This window comes from Amaranthus tricolor, chromosome 10, assembly GCF_026212465.1.
Source record: "Amaranthus tricolor cultivar Red isolate AtriRed21 chromosome 10, ASM2621246v1, whole genome shotgun sequence".
Lineage (NCBI taxonomy): Eukaryota > Viridiplantae > Streptophyta > Magnoliopsida > Caryophyllales > Amaranthaceae > Amaranthus > Amaranthus tricolor.
Window position 1 is genome coordinate 8,154,969 of NC_080056.1, and position 18,147 is coordinate 8,173,115.

Here is an 18,147-nt window from a genome sequence, read left to right on the forward strand (position 1 = left end):
TGAATTTTATTTGACCAATTTTATTTTGTTAGCGCTGTTAGTGAAGAACTTAACTTTTTTTTACCAATTTTTTTATTCGCCGTTAGTAATAATTAAAAAACATGTCTTGTTGAATAGTTATTCCGATTAGGTATATACGTTTTCAAAATTTATAAAGATCAGAAGATTGGGTACTAAAAACTTGACCCACATAATAACAACCCAATTGTACCCCGACACATCAGCATAATCACCTTCAAAGACGTGTCATCCCATCAGCAAACCAAAGAATTTGGTATCTCTTACTAAGAAATTTCCATAACTAAACGAAAATATAAACCGTCTTTTTCCTTAATTTATTTTTTGTTCGGTTGTTCCTTTGCCCTTATTCTTCTCTCTTCTCTGACTATCTCTTCAGGGAATTTCGTCCAAAAAGATGGCGACCACTGACAAGTACAACCTCAAGAATCCGGCGGTTAAACGGATTCTTCAAGAAGTAAAAGAAATGCAATCTAATCCTTCCAATGATTTTACCAGCCTTCCTCTTGAGGTTTTTTTTTTCTGTATTTGATCTCTTAGATCATTTGTTTGATTTACTTTTTGTGTGTGAATTCATTAGATTTGATTTGTGCTGATGGTGTTCGTTGATTAGATTTGAATTTTGTTGAGTATTTTGTTTGGTTGTTTGTATAATTGAATTTGAGTTTTATTATTAACTGCTCGTAAGTAGTTTTTGGTTAAGTAAATTAGGGTTAGTGATCATTGATTGGATTAATTGTTTTTTTGTGCTTGTATTGTTTGGATGTACGGAGTATTTGGAGATTATCTGGTGTGGACTTTTTGCCTTAAAAATTATGGATTTTGCGAATTTTTAATTTCTGATTCAACTTGTTTGGCGATTTCTTGTGAAATGAAGAACTAGTCTTTTGTTTGGATACTAGTAAAAATGGGTCAGTACAATGACGGAAATTGTTGAGCTTGTTGAGTAGGGGCGGCTAGCGCAATTGATATTTGATTGTTGAGTTTTACAATTAGGTCATACGAATGTGTAATAAGGTTGAATGAGAAAAAAGGGCTCAGTGCTCTGGTTTGAAGAACAGGTTGATGTGTTTTTTGAGTATTTATCATGAAAGACCAGTTGATTTAGAGGAGAGAATAATCGATGAAAAGGAAAGCAATGTGCAAGTTGCAGAACATTTGAGGAGAGCAGGAGGAAGGGAGGAGAGCATCACAGGTGGCTAGTGAAAGAAGATGACTTATTCCAGGCTAATAATCACCCATACTCCTCTGCCCCTTGTTCATTTTGAATTTGCTACATTCACTTCAAGCGTAAAATCCTCATTTTTGGTTGGATTTTTGGGATAATTAGACAACAAATATGGATTGTGTGGATCAGTGGATGGTATCAAAAAAGAAAAAAAATATTGGATGAAAATTAAATGAATGTGACTAAATCATGTAAGAAAAAACGTTAGGTCCTTTCAAGTAAGAAGATATTGATTTGCAAATAGCTACTGAGTCACATGAATACAAAGCCTAGCAGTATTAGTGTTTTTCTATTCTTATGTTTGTCATTATTTGCCGATCAATAAATCTTATAATCCACTTTCCGAACAAAGGAAAGGAAATTAGACTCTTCTCTTTCTCTCTTGTTTCTTTCCCTCCAATCCCCTCTATGTATACATGCGAAGAATTTAGAGTTTTGATAGTGTTTGCTCGTTATTAATGACTGGAGTGATTTCAATATGTGAATTGTGAAATACAAAGTGCGTCGTGGTTTTCTTATTCTATTGCTTGAGTTTTAATTTGCAATTATATGTGAAATTCCATTACTTGAAATGCAATTCCAAAAGATTGTTCAATGATAATTGACTTTGCTTTTATTTGTTTCCAGGAAAATATATTTGAATGGCAATTCGCAATTAGGGGACCCAGTGATACTGAGTTTGAGGGTGGTATATATCATGGACGAATTCAGCTGCCTGCAGATTATCCATTTAAACCTCCTTCTTTCATGCTTTTGACGGTATCACATCTACTCAAATAAATGTTTTTAATTGAACAGTCTTTATTTCAGCCAAATTAACTTTGTTTCGTGATTGCAGCCAAATGGTCGTTTTGAGACCCAGACAAAAATATGTTTGAGTATATCGAACCATCACCCTGAGCATTGGCAACCGTCTTGGAGTGGTAAGTTATTCTTTTTCCTTTTATGTGTTCAAAACTCGAACTCTAAAGTGTGTTTTCGAGCTTTAACTCTTATGTAGGAGCCTTAAATGTGCCTTGTGCATTTTTATTACATGATTCTCGATTGTTATATATTATGTAGTCGGATTGGTTTGGTTCCACACACCTATTGTGGATTGTGAACCCTAAAACCTAGGGTGTTTTGGGAGATGTTTTTGTTAATGATCAATTTACACTTTGTTTGGCTGGTGATATTGGTAGAAGGGAGAGGAAGAGAAGGAAAAAGTAAATTTCATTTTTTTCCACATCTGTGTCATTGGAAGGAAAAGGGACAATTCACTCTCCCTCATTTCATTCGTCCAACCTTTTATCCAAATGAAAGTTCTTATTTCCCTCTTTTAGTTCTCTCTATTTTCTCATATCTAAACGAAGTGTTATACTGTGTTTACATAACAATTAAGGGAAGAAAGGGCGGGGAAAAGGAGGGGGTATGTCAGGGTCATCTTCTCAATTTCTTTTTAAATATTTTACTTTTTGAGAGATAATTTATGCAATGATTTTCCCTTAATTTCCCTCCCTCTCTGCTATCCAAAGGCAGGATTTTGCAACTCTATCTTTTTATCCTCTTTCCTTTTCCTCCATTTCCCTTCAACACAACAGTTTAGAGTGGATTTTGGTTCTGTGAGCTTTGATGTTTGGTCTCCTTAAATACATGTTTTGCAATTTTGTTGCAAAGAAGTGACGCGTTCTAGGGGATCTACTGTAATCCCCTATAGATTTGTTGCTTAGCTGATTCTGATGAGCTATACTTTCTATTATCGTATCAATAGTTTGTTTATGTTTCTGGTGGCAGTCCGTACGGCGTTGGTGGCACTCATTGCTTTCATGCCAACTCCCCCTAATGGTGCTTTAGGATCTTTGGACTACAAGAAGGAAGAAAGGCGTAAACTAGCTATAAGATCTCGTGATGTGCCACCAACTTATGGAACCCCTGAGCGTCAAAAGGTGATTGATGAGGTCAGTCTTTTCATTTTCTTGTGACTTGTCTTCCTTTTAGGCCTTGGAGAATAGTTTTTCATGGAAAATGTAAATGATAATTATATATATTGTTTGGTTTTGATAATTTGTTTTTGGAAAATGAATGTTTTGGGGCAGGAAGTGGGGAAAAAAGTTTAGTTTCCTTCGTTTTTTGGAGGAAAATGTTTGCAGCGTGATGGAAAACTCTTTTTCATCCAAATTTTCCATTTTATATTTCTTGTCAAACCGAACAACGAGAAAAATGAGACTCGAGAAAATGTTTTTTACCAAACCAAAACACCCTTTTTTGATTTCGGAGGAAGGAGAATCCTCTAAATACAAGAGGGGAGAGGAAATTATTCACAAACTCCTATAACAAGGGTGGAACCGTGTAAGAGAACGGCTTTGATCACTATGCCAGTGATTCTCCAAATGCCCCTTCAATTACATTGCATATGGTTCCTTTTCTGAAATTCTCTCAACTTCACAGATACATGCATATATGCTCAGTAAGGCTCCCCCAGTTCCAGAAACCCTAAACCAGGCTCCTGAAGACAATCACAATGAGAAATACTTTCAAGCTGAGGGTAGTGAAAATGCCGGAAGATCTGAAGATGCGATGGATCCTGAAGAAGGTGAGATAAATGTCGAGGAAGCCCAAGCACCTTTGGAGAATGCCAATATTGTCGATCATAGGGATGTTGGGCCAAGGCAAGTCAGAGCCGAAATTTCAAACCTGCAGCAGGTTTCAAACAGGCCTGCACGTAGAGTACAAAGGTCTACTGACAATCGCTTTCTTACATGGGCAGCTGTGGGATTGACTATTGCTATTGCCTTTCTTTTACTGAAGAAGCTTGCAAAGTCTAGTGGTTATGGCGCCATTTTTTTAAGTGAATCATAGGTAAGACAGTTATTTTTATTCAAAATGATACTTGGCTAGGTAAACAAGTCACGCTTTTGTGACAAAATGATAATATTATGTATATGGAGTAGGTGTGAAATCAAGCTATATTTGATTATAGCGTTACATTGTAAACATTTATAGCATGAATGATGATTATTCCTCCGCAGGATCTACTGAAGTGTGATTTATCTGTTTAATTCTGTTAGATGTTGCTTGAACTTTGTTAATTGTAAACCTCTATAACATGAATGCTGATTATGCATGATCAATCTTGACTTGTATGTGCAAGCTATTTTACTTCATACTCACTGGTCCTCGTGACATGTCTTCATATAAAATTAAAGAATTACTGAGATACTCCTTTTGTTTTTTTTCTACCAACTTTCTATTAATATTTTTCAAGTAGTTGTGGTCTTTAATTTTTTCTCTATTAAATATATTATTCAATAGAATATATTATTTGCTATTTAAAATTATTTTTTTTTAATTTCAGTAAATATTTATTGTGGGAACTTTATTAAAAAAAGGAGGGAGTACTAATATGTTGGTTGCATTTCTCTTAGGTTTGCAAGACTTTAAGGAGGTTTGTTGGGTTGATAGGTTTTGCAGACTTTAAGGAGGTCTGTAGGGATGGTAAATAGGCAGATGGCTGCAGTATATCCTTTTTCATATTTATATATTCCAAATTTTAATATTTATCATTTATTACTTTGTCTGTCCTGAATAATTTGCATCAAAGAAAGAAGTGTTTTTTTAAAAAAAGTGAATAATGGTAATAAAAAAGAGAGAATGAATTATGCAGATGAAATTGAAAGAGAGTTAAAATGAGATTTAGTAAAAGGTTAAATTAGGTGTACAGGAAATGTTAGTTTTGCTAAACTAACATTTTCAAACGTTATTTTGGATAAAAAGGTCATGGAGGATATATTGGGTAAACCTTAGGGTAACCACATGGATTTTTAAAAAACTTTAGTTATCACGTGGAAAAACTTATACCTCAGGGTTACCACGTAAAATATCCCTAAAATTTTTATACCCACGCTTCCCTATCTGGGTATGCATATAAATTCATTCATGTCCACTATGATCAACTGGGTATACGGTATATCTATCTTAGGTATGATGGGTTTACGAACCTTATACCCGCCTTACATTCAGTTAAAGTTCACGTTATATGCTTGTAATCTTTACAAATTTAATTATACATCCAATTTTATTTAATCAATATAATGTAATAAACTAAATTAATATTCTTAATTTTTTATTGATAGTTTGTAATAAAAATATACAAAATTAATGTAAAGTAGTGCATTGTAAATATGGAGCTGGCGAGTATGAGACGAGATGGGTAGGTATGGGGCGAGGCAGGTGCGTATATGGGGCTGATAACCTTATATACAACACATATCGACGACCCATGCAAATAGAACTTTTTATACTCATATCGACCCACTACCTATAAATTTTTTACCCATACCTACCCTAATTGAGACATAATTCATCATATTCTCCGCATTCCTTATTTTTAAAATAGTTATACCAAAAAGTTCTCGCATAGAATGCAGGAATATTTCTATTAAACAAGGACATTGTCAATGATAAATCATCATTTGTTCGATCGTTTAAAATAAAATTACATGTTAGCTTATTTTAAAAATAAACTGACCTATTAGATATATATGTTAAAAATAAATTTAAATTTAATTATTTTAAAATCTTGTTTGTAAGTTAAGTAATTAAAAATAAACATTAATTGACTTTATTTTCAACAATATTATTATATAAGTGAATTTATCAAAAAATTATAAATAGTAGAATTTATTTTGAATTGATCAAGCATATATTGATTTATTTTTGAAAAAAAAATAGTACTTTTATTACTCCCTCTTATTCAAGTTATTATACCTTTTTGACACTATTTATCAATTACTCTCAACTTATATTTTATTTTTAATCTATAAGTTATAACAAAGTCAGGTGTGTTTTTGTTTGATTCATTTCAATGCAAAGATCATTAATATCAACTTTTTATAATTTTTAGTCATGCATAATTTTAACAACTATTATTGTGAGAGACCGTCTTTCAAAGAGACGACCTTAAAACAAGAAGCCCATATTCTTATTTTCTCTTTAATTTGTATTAGTTGGGCTATTTAGCCTATATATTTAATGCGTTTCTTGAAGAAACCGTTTCTCATATCGGTCTCTCAGGAGAGAGACCGTCTTTTCTAAAGACGGTTCTCAAAAGCTCAGCCCATTATGTTAATTTAAAAAAAAAAACTGACGCGCGCATGTAAGTGTAATGTGAAAAGTCACATAATATATATTTGGAGTTATAACAACATTTATTTGGTTCTATAACAATATATATTTGGTGTTATACCAGCATATATTTGAGGATTATAACATAATTTATTTGGGATTATAACATAATATATTTGAAGCTATATATATATATATATATATATATATATATATATATATATATATATATATATATATATATATATATATATATATTTGAGGTTATAACATAATATATATGAGGTTATAACAACATATATTTGTGGTTATAACATATTATATTTGGGGTTATAACATAATATATAGTTGGATATATAATAGTCTGAGTTTGAGGATATAGTATTTTTATAACATCAAATATATTATATTATACCCCCAAATATATGTTGTTATAACTCCATATATATTATATTATTACTTCAAATATACATTGTTACAATTCTAAATATATTATGTTATAACCTCAAATATATTATGTTATAGCCATATATATATATTGTTATAACCCCATGTATATTATGTTATAACCTCAAATATATATATTGTTATAACTTCAAATATTTTATGTTATAATCTAAAATAAATTATGTTATAAATCCCAAATATATGCTGATATAACGCTAAATATATTATGTTATAACCCTAAATAAATGTTGCTATAACTCCAAATATATTATGTGACTTTTACTTACACGCGCGAGTCAGTTTTTTTTTTAAATTAATAGAATGGGCTGAGCTTTTGAGAACCTTGTTTACAAAAGACGGTCTCAAGTAAGAATTGTTGTTCTCATATTAATTTGTGTAATTTTAATGATTGAATTATTGTATTGAGTAAGTAGGGAGTATTATTTTTACTATACCTCGATTTTTATCGCATTTATGCCACCAAAATCTGAAAAGTTGGCTTGGTTTATGTTTAGTTCCTCTGCTTCGATCTTTAGGTTTTCAACTCATCCGCCATTTCTCTTTCTCCATCTCCGGTGAAGTAGTTGTACAGTAGTATTAGGGAAGAAAGATAAACGCAGTGATGGAGTTACTGTCGACATTGCTGGTTCTTGGATTTGCTTATGCTATCTGTAGATTCTTGTTGATGCTCATTCCTTCCAATGTTCCTTCTATCGACGTTGATGTTTCCGACGGTGTTTATTCTCTCTTCAATCTGTTAGCTAAATTACATGATAATATGATATTAATTAATTCGAAATTTTAAGATACTTTTGGTTTTGTGATCGTAGTTATTGATGACGGAAGTCAGAACAAGGAGAACAGTTTCATTTATGTGAGTTTCTAAGCGCATGACTTTAATTGTTTGTGATTAAGCTTGATTTTGATCAAATTTTTTGAACTAGTAAAATTTGAATTTTGAGATGTAGATTGAGCTGCTGAGTAAAATGTCGCTTGAGTTTTGATTGAAACGAGGTGATAAATTGATTTTAAATTGAATTCCTTTGGCTTTTAATTATTGCAGCTAATTTAAGCTGATATAGATCAATTATGGTTTTGAATTGGTGAAATGTGGATTCCGATTTGGAATATAGATGAGCTATGTGTAAGATGTGGAGTTTGACTTTTGATTCGAACAAAATGATTGTTTGAATTGTTTTTCGTAAGAAATTTCCTTTAGTTTTACAATTATCACTAATTTAGGCTGATATTGAGCAATTTTGGCGTTCAATTGATGAAATGTGAATCCTATAATGAATTCAAGATAAGGTACAAAACTAAAAATAATGTTATGTTACGTTAACTTTTGATTAAAATAACACGAGCGGATTATGTAATTTTTCGAGTAAAATGAAACATATGAAATAAGTGAAATCATGGTATAAGAGTTAGTTGAAGCATTAAATAATATCTGTATTTCTTTCCTAGTGACCTAGTTTTTGAATTGTGCTTACTTCTTGCTCATAATAGCGAATAGGTATCATCATAACAAAAAGATGCTGTGAACTTTTTGACATTGATGCTTTAATGTTGCCGAATCTGATTAACTTATTTTAAGTTATCAGTTGTTAATTTTGGCTATGAGCTAGATTGTGTAATCAGTGTTGCTGAATTGTTAATTTACTACTGTTCGAGCAGATACCAAGAAGAGTAAGGCAGACAGACAAGGTGCAATGCTATGAACCAGCAACTATGAAGTACTTGGGATTCTTTCCAGCATTGAAACCAGATGAGGTTGTTGTTACTTTTGTGTTTATGTAGCAATTAAGAATGAGTTACGTTTGGCGAATATGTTACATTCTTGATAGTTGATAGTTAATCCTAACTTAAGTTTAGCTCATATTCGACAGACTTCGGGCATGTTTTCGCGCATGCTTGCGAATTAGACTCTAGATAGAGTGACTGATAGTAAACAGTTGGTAATTCTTTATGGATTTTTCTTTTAACTTGAGCTATCTTCCAAGAATGCCTTATGTAAGGATCTTTTTTAGAAGATGGCTTGTGTTCCTATTCTAGTACTTAATTGGTTATACAGAATTATTTATTATGTTGTTGATTTTAGTTTTTTCTTGAGATTTTGCTTGAGATTATTTAGTACGTCCGAGAAGTTTGAATAGAGAGATAACTGGGGCATGCACTCAGAGATCATTATTCCTTGCTCTTTGCTACTTTTGGTGTTAATGCTGTTATTGTTTTTCATTTTCAAAAGATGCCAAATGACATGCAATTCATGACCTACTTTTAGTAAATGTTTACACTGTATACCCTGTTATTTCCCCTTGTTTCTGTTTGACTAAAACGCTCTTATATATTTTGTCGAACTAGAAACCCTAAAAACACAGGAGATTTTGTTTATTTGCTCCATGAATGTTTTGAAAAGATTCATTCAATAGTAATCTTTATTTGCAAAAGAAAGATGAACATTGAATAGCAACCGGCTACTGGAAATAAGCCTGATTTATTTTTCTTTATATGGCGTGTAGTGTTATTTCTTATGTGGGTGTCTCACTCCATTGTTAATTAGTAATAAGCAGAGGATATGAGAGAGGATAGCTGGGGAAATGAGAAAGGAATAAACCGAAAATTGATCAAAATCTTATATGGAGGATGTATTTTATTCCTACGATGTAATTTCAGTAGCTTTATAAATATCGAAGTTCGGGTATATAATTATGAAGTGCTGATTACCACTCATCAATTACATAAATGATTCATCATTGTCACCAGGTTCGAGATCGTGTTGCACAAGCAAGGAAGGCACAGAAGATTTGGGCTAAAAGTAGCTTCAAGCAAAGGCGTCAATTTTTGCGCATACTTCTAAAGTACATAATTGAGCACCAGGATCTTATATGCGAGTAAGATCTCTTTTCCTCATTCGTTTGTCTTAGTCTTGCTAAATTTTAGGTCAATGGTTTTTTTTTCCTATAAAAATGTAGTTGTCTATAACATTGTGTGCGAGCGTGCGCATGCATCTTGATCATGAAATTTATTCACATCTTTCTGTATTTTTTCAAAGTTATATGGATAATGTCTTATTTAAGACTTAGATTTGCCTTCCGGTAAATATTTTGCTGGTAAATGTTTCTGCTTCAGTGTATTAACTTGTGTAATTCTTCCTCTTTTTTTCATATTAAGTGCTGCAGTGTTCATACCCAACTTCTTTCTAGTTTATTATTTTTTCAAGACTTTTTATTGAAAAAAAAAATTTATAGGGCCTTCGATGAAAAGGTAATCTGCTCATGTTGTCAAATTTCATTCCTATTCTGTTAGGACTTGGTTAGAGAGTGAACATAATCACATATCAGTTTATTAGTTTGATTAATTAAAGTTTGTATGTGTATGGATTAAAAATAAAATATGTTTATTCTTGAATAACATGTATAGTTTAAAATCATTGAGGCTGTACTATATTTCTTTGTTTTATTGTGGATCTGCAACTGCTAACAAGGGAACACATGTTTTGCATGTTATTTAATTTAGAGTTCTGAAATTTACATCAAAGACATCACACATTTTCAGAGTATGATTTGTCTAGTTAAGAATCACTGTTTTATTTTTGTTTTTTTCTGTGCAACTCAATTTAAATTAATTCATCCTAAAAAATCTTGACCTTGTATATTAGGTAAGGAGTTCTTAACTTGATATGAAATTGACAATTTGTTTCTTTACATCCTAATGTGATGTAACTCTAATAATTTTGTATATCCCTTTCAACTTTCATTGTAAGTGGTTGTTTGTGTTTTCTGCAAAATAAAAAGAGTTTCATTGTGATGTCTGTTGTCTGGGCATTGTATGATATAGCCTTGTATCCTAGCTCACGTAGTTAAGCCTCAAAAGAAGTAAAGTAAAGCTCATAGTGTCAATATGGGCTTTCTTTCTGTAAGACCCCAGAACATTATCCAGTGAATATTTATTCATCTGGTTGGTTATTTTTTTATGAGTAATCTCTGAGGATACATATGGCTATTTTATGTTAAGATTTTCTATATGTGCTGATGAAATTATGTATTGCGTAGGATCTCATCCCGTGACACTGGAAAGACAATGATTGATGCTTCTTTGGGAGAAGTAATGACAACATGTGAAAAATTATGTTGGCTTCTATCAGAAGGGGAAAAGTGGCTGAAGCCTGAATATAGGTATCTTTTGTTTTATCGTGTTCTTGTTCATTAGTGTATATAAAGACTGAAAGTCTTTTGTATGCACTAGACATTCTTCCAAAGGGGAAAAAGGGCTATTCTCATCTGTTTATCTATCTATAGATTGCCAGGTTTTTTTTTGTTGTGTGTTTTTCTTTGTAGATGGAGTAAATATATCCTAAGGTTTGCTCCACATGGACTATTAGCTTGCCTTAGCGTAATTTGAAAATTTATGTTCCCTTTAGAAGGCATTTATCATTGTTTGGCTCTATCTTTATTTTCTGTATTGGAAATTCTTCATACAAATGTCTCAAAAATTTCAATTGTCATGTGATAAGTGATGTGCTATATATTTCCACTTCCAGTCTGTGCCTATTGACTGTAGACTTATAGTTTTGGAATATGATACACATATTCTGAACTCACTATCTTTTATTGCCTTGGATTTTAGGAGTTCAGGAAGGTCAATGCTTCACAAGAAATCCAAAGTAGAGTTTCATCCTTTAGGGGTTATTGGTGCTATTGTCTCATGGAATTATCCATTTCATAATATCTTTAATCCAATGCTGGCTGCAGTTTTCTCTGGAAATGGTATTGTTATCAAGGTATGTAACATTACATAGCAATTTGCAAGAGGATTTTATTTAGTTTTGACCTTATCCTAGTAATGAAGTTCAAGTTCTCATCCTTTTTTCTTTTCAGAAAACAGTATCTTTGCATAATAGCCACTTAGAAAATTGATCTGTTTTTTGAACTGATTTTCCTTCTAAATCTCTCCAGTTTTGAAATGATTTCTATCTGTAAGAAAGCCTGAAGCAAAAATCCCTCGACCCCCTTTCCTCTACCCCTCACCCCTCCTTCCTTATTATCTGAATGAGTAATTAGTATCCCTGAATCCCTCTATTTCGCTCCTCTTCCTTTCCCTTCCATTCCTCCCATCTAAAGTTTCAAACATAGTGTAAAGCTAAGGTATAGTAGTACATGGAAAGATGAAATTTACCTGAAACAAGAATAAATCTAGTAGATGGACTTGTTGCCATTTCAGGAATTGGATGGTGATCGTGTGTGCACAGGGACAAATATAAGAAGTTTGTCATTGAAAAATGACAAAACATCATGTTTTTTCGTCAATAAGACATCAGGTTGTATGGATGATACAACTCAATTTGTTAAATGATACTTTCTCCATCCCACTAACACCTCATTTCTATTTCGGGGCAGTTCACTAACATCTTCTCATTTTTATTTTTGACTATATTTTTTTACATGTTTAAGTGGTCCCAAATGCTTTCTTTTACCTTTTTTATGTACTTCCAATTAATCATATTCATACCCGTTAAATGTACAACATATGCACATGGGAGTCTTTTTTAAGTGGTTCCAATGGTTTCTTAATAATCACACATAATGAAATAGGAAAGATGCAATGGGATGGGAGGAGTAGTATTGTCCAAGCATCGTTTCCCTTTTTCCCATGATAAATGCATCACGATATAAAAAAGACATTATTGTTGTTGTTTGGAGTACTAATAATGAACTCTTACAACTCTCCAAACCTTAGGTTGATTAATTTATTTAGTAATTACTCTTGTTGTTCTTGGTGGATTTTAACACTCTTCAAGTTAAATGATATTTCTATATGAAAATGTTTTGAGTTTTATAAAGGTTTAGTTTGGAGAAGTGTTACGAAATGGATTTGGTTATAAGGTGGTTGATGTAAGAGATTTCCTTATGGGAAATGATGGAGTACAATTTACTAATCAAAAAGAGGGGAAAAAAAAATACCTTTTCTTTCAGCTTCTGAAGTATCTTCTATTTATCATCCGGGAAGACCATCTAATTCTCCGGAAAGAATTAATTGAAATCCTCTAATTTTTTCTGCTAGGCCAACATATTTTCCTGGAGAGCCTGTAAATACTTCTGCTACGAAAAAGGGTTGTATTCTCCATTTATTTTGAAGTTGCTTCTTATATCAACAAATTTTGAAGTTGCTTATGGGCAAAGAAACTTATTGCCTTCAAAATTTTGAAGTTGCTTCTTACATCAACAAATCAATTATCAGAAAAATAAGTATATCTTGTTGCAATTTCTGCGTCTAGTGTTTACGGGATTCATTGACACAATTTTAATGTCAAAAAAGTCTTTCAAGGTCAAAATTGGGGGATTTGATCCAAATTAAAGCTGAGGGATTTTGATGTTCTTTATTTAAATAGAGCTATACTTAATTAATTTCAGCATATAGTTCTTGCTTTTGGAAAATCATGTTCAATATTTCACCAATAGTGTATTTCTTTTGGATTAGATGATGAATTTTGTGAATTGAGGAAGAACTCTGTAATTATTTTTTTAAACGAAAATTTAGTTTGAGAGATATAATTTAAATTTTTAATTACGAAGAAATCTTAAGGTAGGGAAATGATAAGATTGATAATGAAGGTGCAGAGGTTGAAAACGAAGACACAAACAAAGATGGAGAAGTTGAAAATGAAGAGGAACATGGAGGTGAACATAGGTAGAGGATGAAGATTCGTTACTTAAAGGACATGGGTCAACACTCAGCATTACATTTAACTTGGCTTCCATTAACTTGTAGCTTTTGACAAACAAAAATATTATTCTAGGTAGTTTTTTTCCAAAAACTCATATTTTGTAGGTAGTTTTCCATTAAGTAACTTGTGGACACATCCAATAGGCATAAAGTCCCTTCCATTTCCTACTTCCTAATCTTTTTATCGATGTTAATGTTGTGGCATACAGTCGCCCCTTGATGATGCAGACAAGTAACTACCTGATTTTGTTGAAAAATAGGAAGCACATACCGAGTAGTTTTATATTTGGTGCAACAGTGTGGCTCTCAAATGAGGGGCTGTTTAGAGTTTGAGTTGTATGCTCACCTGCTCCATACGGCTTGGTTGCGCTAATTTTTGAGAGACATCCACCACATTATGATCTCATATCTGTAAAACAAAATACATGTATGAAAATGCTAATAACCAAAGGACTGAAGCTGAGCTATTGACACAATGGACTAACACAGAACTTGTTTCCTCATCAGGGTGACACACGGAGTTCCATACCAGAGCTCTTTATAGTATAGGATGTGTTCCTAAGCTTTCAAGTGTATCTGATGAGAAAAAAAGCTCTGTTAACAGAGAATTTTTGGTTTCTGGATTCCAATGTTTCCTTATCCACCTCACGTATTCTGTGCTATGCATACTTCCACTGTTGCATATTATTTCTTACTATGCGTACATCCGTATACCCAAACCATGAATATTACCACTTGGTTGAAACAAATATATTATGCCCTAAATTTTTTATATGGTGGTCCTCTGACTGCTTTTAAGTGCATTGCATATTCACATCTTATTAACTTTAATATTTAAAAAAGTCTTGCTCTATCTTCCATGTTACAAATTATCTTTTCTTGCAAATTGCCATCATGTTTATAAGGGGTTTCTGACGACAATTCTCTGTGATTTAGGTTTCAGAGCATGCTAGTTGGTCTGGATGTTTCTATTTTCGGATTATTCAAACAGCCTTGGCTGCAGTGGGAGCTCCTGACAATTTGGTTGATGTAATTACAGGGTGTGCATCTCTCTTCCTGATCTGCATCATCCATTCTCATTGTTTGTGTTTTCTTTGCAGTTTGAGATCTCTAATCGTATTTTCTTGGCAGGTTTGCTGAAACTGGAGAAGCCTTGGTGTCTTCAGTAGACAAAATGATTTTTGTAGGCTCACCTGGTGTGGGTAAGATGGTATGTTATGTTCATCCAGATGTTTAAGAATTGAATTTCTGTCTTCTTTTCCTTGTTTTCACTGGCAGGTTCTTGTCTGATTTATTATATCTTCATGACAGCCTATTGCTTGTGTTATGTAATCATATAAATTCCATTATAGCGTTTAAATATTTAGGTTTTTATACCCCCAAATTGGCTTGGTGTATTGTGGAGCTGCCCTTTGCAAGCTAAAACAGTTTTTAAGTCATAGATACTCAATAAGACTACTTAGATCTTTTGGTCTTTTCTCCCAGTATCACAAAATGTGTTTTCCTTTTTTCCTCGCGTAAGGGTTTGAGTGGAGAAGATTTACATAGATTCTTTAAATTAATGCTTTCTTGATGCGTTTCTCTTCCTACCAGATAATGAAAAAGGCTTCAGAGACATTGATACCAGTGACACTTGAACTTGGTGGGAAAGATGCATTTATTGTGTGTGAAGATGTAGATATCGAGCATGTAAGTCTTTCCTTGGGTTAACTCATGAGCTATAGCAAATTTGTCCGTCTTCATATCCTATATGAATGATTTGCTAACTGTGAAAATATTACACTTGTGATATAGGTTGCACAGGTGGCTGTTAGGGCGTCTCTTCAATCAAGTGGACAAAACTGTGCTGGGGCCGAGAGATTCTATGTTCATCGTGATATATACAATGCTTTTGTCACTCGGGTTGTCAAGATTGTCAAATCTGTTACAGCGGTGAGTTTGCGGTTTGGAAAATTCAAGATTGTTTCCTTTTGTGTAGTTAAACTAGCAGCAAAGTAGTTGTTTGATTAGCCTGACCTAAATATATGTATTTTCTACTTTTCATAAGACTATTCAACATGTAGGTTCAATTTAGCAATGTTGATAGAGGTCACATTTTTTTAATGCTTCCTTTTTAAAAATAGTCCTGGTTGAAGAATATATTTTTCATCGCAGGGCCCACCTCTTGCAGGGAAATATGACATGGGAGCCATTTGTATGCAAGACCATGCCGAAAAGCTCCAAAGCCTTGTAAATGATGCCTTGGACAAAGGAGCAGAAATTGCAGGCCGTGGACGGTTTGGCAATTTGGGTACTGATGCTGTTGATCAGTTTTTTCCACCAACTGTGATAGTTAATGTGAACCATTCTATGCAAATCATGCAAGAGGAGGTAATTTTTATTGATGGTTACAAATCAGGATCAGGTTTAAAATTGAAAACATCTTATCAATGTAATTATTGATAAAGCATGTGCTTTGGCTGTTTTGGTCATACAACCTTTGATATTGACAATAGTGTATATAAACAGAGGGTATCATTGTTTGATTATTGTTTGTACTTGGATTGAATACTGATAGTGGTGACAAATTTTATTAATTACTGGTAATTGTTCACTAGTTTACCACATTATCATCATCACTATTGAGGCTGCTCACTGTAGAATATCTTCTGTGTTCCAGGCCTTTGGACCAATCATGCCTATCATGAAATTCAGCTCTGACGAAGAAGTCATCAGATTGGCAAATGACTCGAGATATGGACTTGGCTGTGCAGTATTTTCTGGTAGTCAGAGTCGAGCAAGGAGAATTGCATCAGAGCTACGTTGTGGAGTTGCTGCAGTCAATGACTTTGCATCCACTTACATGTGCCAGGTACCTTTTCATTTTCGTAATGATAATGTTCAAAAAATAATGTCAAGTTTATGGAAGAAATCTTTTCAATGATAGAGCCAAAAATCATAGTTCTTTAGTTTTGGCTTATAATGTATATATATGTATATGTGTCAATTTCATTGTGTATCTCTTTAGTTATCTTATTTGGTTGACAAGACTTGAAAATCATTTCCAGTCTCTACCTTTTGGCGGTGTGAAGGACAGTGGTTTTGGAAGATTTGCTGGTATTGAGGGGCTAAGGGCTTGCTGTCTTGTTAAATCGGTCGTTGAAGATAGATTTTGGCCTTACATCAAGACCAAAATACCAAAACCCATTCAGGTTTTTTACTATGAACGTGACTCATTGTTTCACAATATGCCAATCACTTGATAACTCGAAGTAATTTTTACCTTTCTATTGTAGTATCCTGTTGCAGATCATGCCTTCGAATTTCAGCAATCTCTAGTAGAAGCACTCTATGGTTTAAACATATGGGACCGCTTACGAGCTTTGGTGAACGTCATTAAGGTTCTAACTGAGCACAATTCCCCTAGTGTTAACAGCAATAGAAGGAATGATTGAGTCGCGGAGTTCCAACTCGGAGGACAAGAATATCTTGATTTTGACTACGATAAAGGCATTAAGAGTTATTGGTGCTAGTGTATTCACTAATTTTGAAATTTGTGGTGATACTTATGCACATAGTTATCAGAATTCCAATTCTGATCTACGATTCTACAATCTTACCATCCAAAAATAAGCGACCGATCCGAATCGTATATAGGATCTTAATCTGGTAGAATCGTGCGATCCTACTTAGCTCAAAGATTTAGGCAATAGGATAATACGATTCTACAATCCTACGATTTTATAATCCGATCCTACATGGGTAGTTTCAATCGTAAAATTATTTTATATAATACAGATTTCACTTACGTATAAATATATAATTAAAATAATTATAGTAATACCTTTATAAAATTCAAGTTTTTCTTAATTTGCAGTTTAAAAATGATTATTAAAAGTATTTTTTGTTCGAAACATAATATATGAAGTCAAATAAATTTTTATTTATACCTTAAAACTTTTTTTAAAAAATAAATATAAATGATAATCAGTAATTCAAAGCACATTGATGCATATATGTAAGTTCACACGATCCAACGATTTGATTTTACTGATTTCGATCCCCTCAACGATCCTAGATAGAATCCTGATCCTAATAACCTTGCTTATGCATATATGGCACCAACGTGTAGATTCAAAATTCAAATGCAGTGAGCCAGTGACCGCCGTACAGAACTAGTCCTAGGCGTAATCAAGTTGGAATTTCTGCAATTCAATAACAATCTGGATGCTGAAAAGGATTTTTAACTCATGGTTTCTGTCATATTATTGTTTAGTGTTTGTTAAGCAGTGGATCTTAGCTACATTGTATCAGAAATGCCTGGTAGTCACTGCAAAAACAAGACTGCATTGTATTGGCCTGAGTATAAAAATTTCAAATTTATCAAACCAATACTATCAGCATCGTAAAGCTGTTGTAAAATTGCGGTTCAAGAGATATCAGCACACAACTCATGCTAGGTTGTAACTGAAACTGCCAGTTGTCGTTGGTCAATTATACAGCTGAAAATTACTAGAAATTGCAATTGGTATGGACTGATTCTTTATGCAAAGTCATTCGAACTCTCATCTGCCTCAGATGCCAAAAAAAGACAATAAAATTTTCAAAAATGACTACTTTAAATTACCAAAAGAAATTGAATTAGT

The 18,147-nt window shown here is 33.0% G+C and overlaps 2 protein-coding genes across 2 annotated transcripts; both read left to right on the plus strand.

Moving 5' to 3' along the window:
• Positions 1-250: 250 nt before the first annotated feature.
• LOC130825209 (ubiquitin-conjugating enzyme E2 32) lies at positions 251-4,362 on the plus strand. The gene is made up of 5 exons (XM_057690325.1): positions 251-529; positions 1,874-2,005; positions 2,085-2,169; positions 3,020-3,183; positions 3,674-4,362. The coding sequence occupies exons 1-5, from the start codon at positions 416-418 to the stop codon at positions 4,082-4,084; spliced, it is 906 nt and encodes a 301-aa protein (XP_057546308.1). The 5' UTR covers positions 251-415; the 3' UTR covers positions 4,085-4,362.
• A 2,881-nt stretch (positions 4,363-7,243) lies between these two features.
• LOC130825211 (aldehyde dehydrogenase 22A1) lies at positions 7,244-17,131 on the plus strand. The gene is made up of 14 exons (XM_057690327.1): positions 7,244-7,530; positions 7,627-7,670; positions 8,474-8,569; positions 9,563-9,690; positions 10,852-10,974; positions 11,426-11,579; positions 14,459-14,562; positions 14,654-14,732; positions 15,116-15,211; positions 15,317-15,454; positions 15,677-15,892; positions 16,182-16,373; positions 16,570-16,713; positions 16,798-17,131. The coding sequence occupies exons 1-14, from the start codon at positions 7,419-7,421 to the stop codon at positions 16,954-16,956; spliced, it is 1,785 nt and encodes a 594-aa protein (XP_057546310.1). The 5' UTR covers positions 7,244-7,418; the 3' UTR covers positions 16,957-17,131.
• Positions 17,132-18,147: the final 1,016 nt, after the last annotated feature.